The sequence below is a fragment of the Salvelinus sp. IW2-2015 genome, unplaced genomic scaffold (assembly GCF_002910315.2).
Source record: "Salvelinus sp. IW2-2015 unplaced genomic scaffold, ASM291031v2 Un_scaffold12587, whole genome shotgun sequence".
Classification (NCBI taxonomy): domain Eukaryota; kingdom Metazoa; phylum Chordata; class Actinopteri; order Salmoniformes; family Salmonidae; genus Salvelinus; species Salvelinus sp. IW2-2015.
This window is the reverse complement of record NW_019953843.1, coordinates 1-2,121: the sequence shown is the minus strand read 5'-3', so window position 1 is coordinate 2,121 and position 2,121 is coordinate 1. Positions and strand designations below refer to the sequence as shown.

Genomic DNA, 2,121 nt, shown 5'->3' with positions numbered 1-2,121 from the left:
AAAAAAAAAAAAAGGCCCTTTTATTTTCCAGAGCGGCTGACTATGTACCATAGTGTAGATCAGGGCTGTACAGCGATGCATTTTTTCAAAATGGAGCAGCTTCCCTCAGCCAACCCAGTCTGGAATTATTCATGCTGCCGACAAACATTAGGGACCTGAGATGGAACTATAAACACACGTGCGCACACACACACAAGCAGGATTGCTCAGGCACAAACAGTCAGTGTGCTTTGCCGCTGCATAAATAGAAGAATAACCAAATCAAAAACCTGATCTTATTTACATCTAAATCATCGACACGTTTGGCATCAAGCACATACAAACACACCACATACAGTATATACCCAAACACACTCAACGAAAAACGCACACGCTCACACAATCATAAACAGCGCTCACGTGTTCAGCGGGCGGAATGTGAGCTGCGCCTAATGAAATCCCCTTGGAGAATGGAAGTATGCTCAGCTTAGGATACAGAGGGAAAAACACACTCCTCTCTCCCATCTACAAACATGCTCGTTTGTTTCTACAGCACACACTGACGCAGATACTGCTGCCAGACACAACCTACAGTTCAGTGCAGTAAATCTGTATTGCAAACCTACAGCATGTAATTGACTTGCATTAACGCCCATACTTAATAATCAGGACTTTTGATAACAAAGGGATATTTAGGGGGCATTTTTTGAGAGGCTTGTTCGCTCCAATACAATTATATTTGAACATGGAAATTACATAACCAAAGTTCTCTAATTAGCATTTTCAAAAAATCAGATGCTTGTTTATTCATGTAAGCACACATTATTCATAGTTAGTTTCACATTGATTAACCGCTCGCTCTCTCACTCTCTCATCCCCCCCTCTCTCTCTAAGGACCTGGAGCTGGCCAGTCATGTTCCGAGGGATCAGAGCTGTCTGATTGGCTGCTGCAACAACCTAGAAGAGCCCAGCAGTTACCACAGCCAGGTGTGTGTATGTGTGTGTGTGTGTGTGTGTGTGTGTGTGCTTGCGTGTGTGTGGGTGGGTGTTCATGTCTGTGTGTATGTGCTGTATAGCTGCATACTGTGTGTGTGACTGTGTGCTATCGCTAACCTTTCTCTCTCTCTCCTTCAGACTGAGGATGAGGACTATATGTTGGAGAAACCTCTGGGCTACCTACCTCTCCACCATGAGCTGGACAGTGGCCTGGGCTGGACCGACGGTAGCCTGCACCAGGGAGACCTCTCTGGCCTGGAGACAGAGGAGGGGGGTCTGGAGGAATGTCACCCCAGGGGAGGGGGCCTGGCGGTCAGTGGAGGAGGGGGTGGAGGTGGAGGGTCTCCATCATCTGAGTCCTTCATCTCGTCTGAGCTGAGTGACTCAGGGTTCTACAGCGTGAGCACGGGAGAGTTCCGCCGCTTCCAGAGGCTGTTAGAGAAGCGCATGTGCCTGTACAAAGCTCGTCTCCACCACCAGAGGGAGGTGTGCGAGCGGGAACGCCGCGACAGCTGCCAGAAGAACCACAGAGAGCTGCTTGAAGCCATCCCTGAGGCACTGACCATGCAGCCCCAGCCCTCCTGCTCCATGCCTGGCCTGGCCGCTCCATCCATGGGCCCTCCACCCCACGGACTCTTCAGGTAGGGGTTCATCACCAGACAATGATCATTATGATTGTCATAGTTTTCCATTATAACGTGATCCATAGCCATCCATCTTCAAAGTATCCTCAGTCCAGTGTTGAACGATGATAATGCATGTTGTTCACCATTGTTTCATCGCATTTATAACTCCTGTTGCCCTCTGTATCTTCAGGGTGTCGTCCGTCCAGTTCCGGAAGGCGGATCGTCCCTGTCTGAGCAGACACAGCTCAAGTAGCGGGTCCCTATTCAACCCTCACCACGCCCCTGCGCCCCTCTCTGCCCATGCGCCTGTCCTCTCCACTTGCAGTACCCCCTCCGGCCACCGCAGGCCGCCACCTCCACTGCAGCACCAGGGCTCCAGTTCAATGGGGCAGCTGCGGAGAAGTAGAACCCTGCACCACCGTGGCCCACCCCAGGAGCGTGTCAGACGGGCCAGTCACCCGTCCTCCCCCTCTTACGCCACCCTGCAGCACTGTGGAGTAGCTCCACTTAGAGGCCTGGA

The 2,121-nt window shown here is 51.2% G+C and overlaps 1 protein-coding gene across 1 annotated transcript; it reads left to right on the top strand.

The window, feature by feature from the left end:
• Positions 1–873: 873 nt before the first annotated feature.
• Positions 874–2,098, top strand: LOC112080181 (uncharacterized; the record flags this gene model as incomplete). Its single annotated transcript, XM_024145939.2, has 3 exons — positions 874–966; positions 1,114–1,616; positions 1,792–2,098. Coding segments are annotated over 3 exons (903 nt in total), but the record flags the coding sequence as incomplete, so codon positions are not given.
• Between the last annotated feature and the right edge of the window lie 23 nt (positions 2,099–2,121).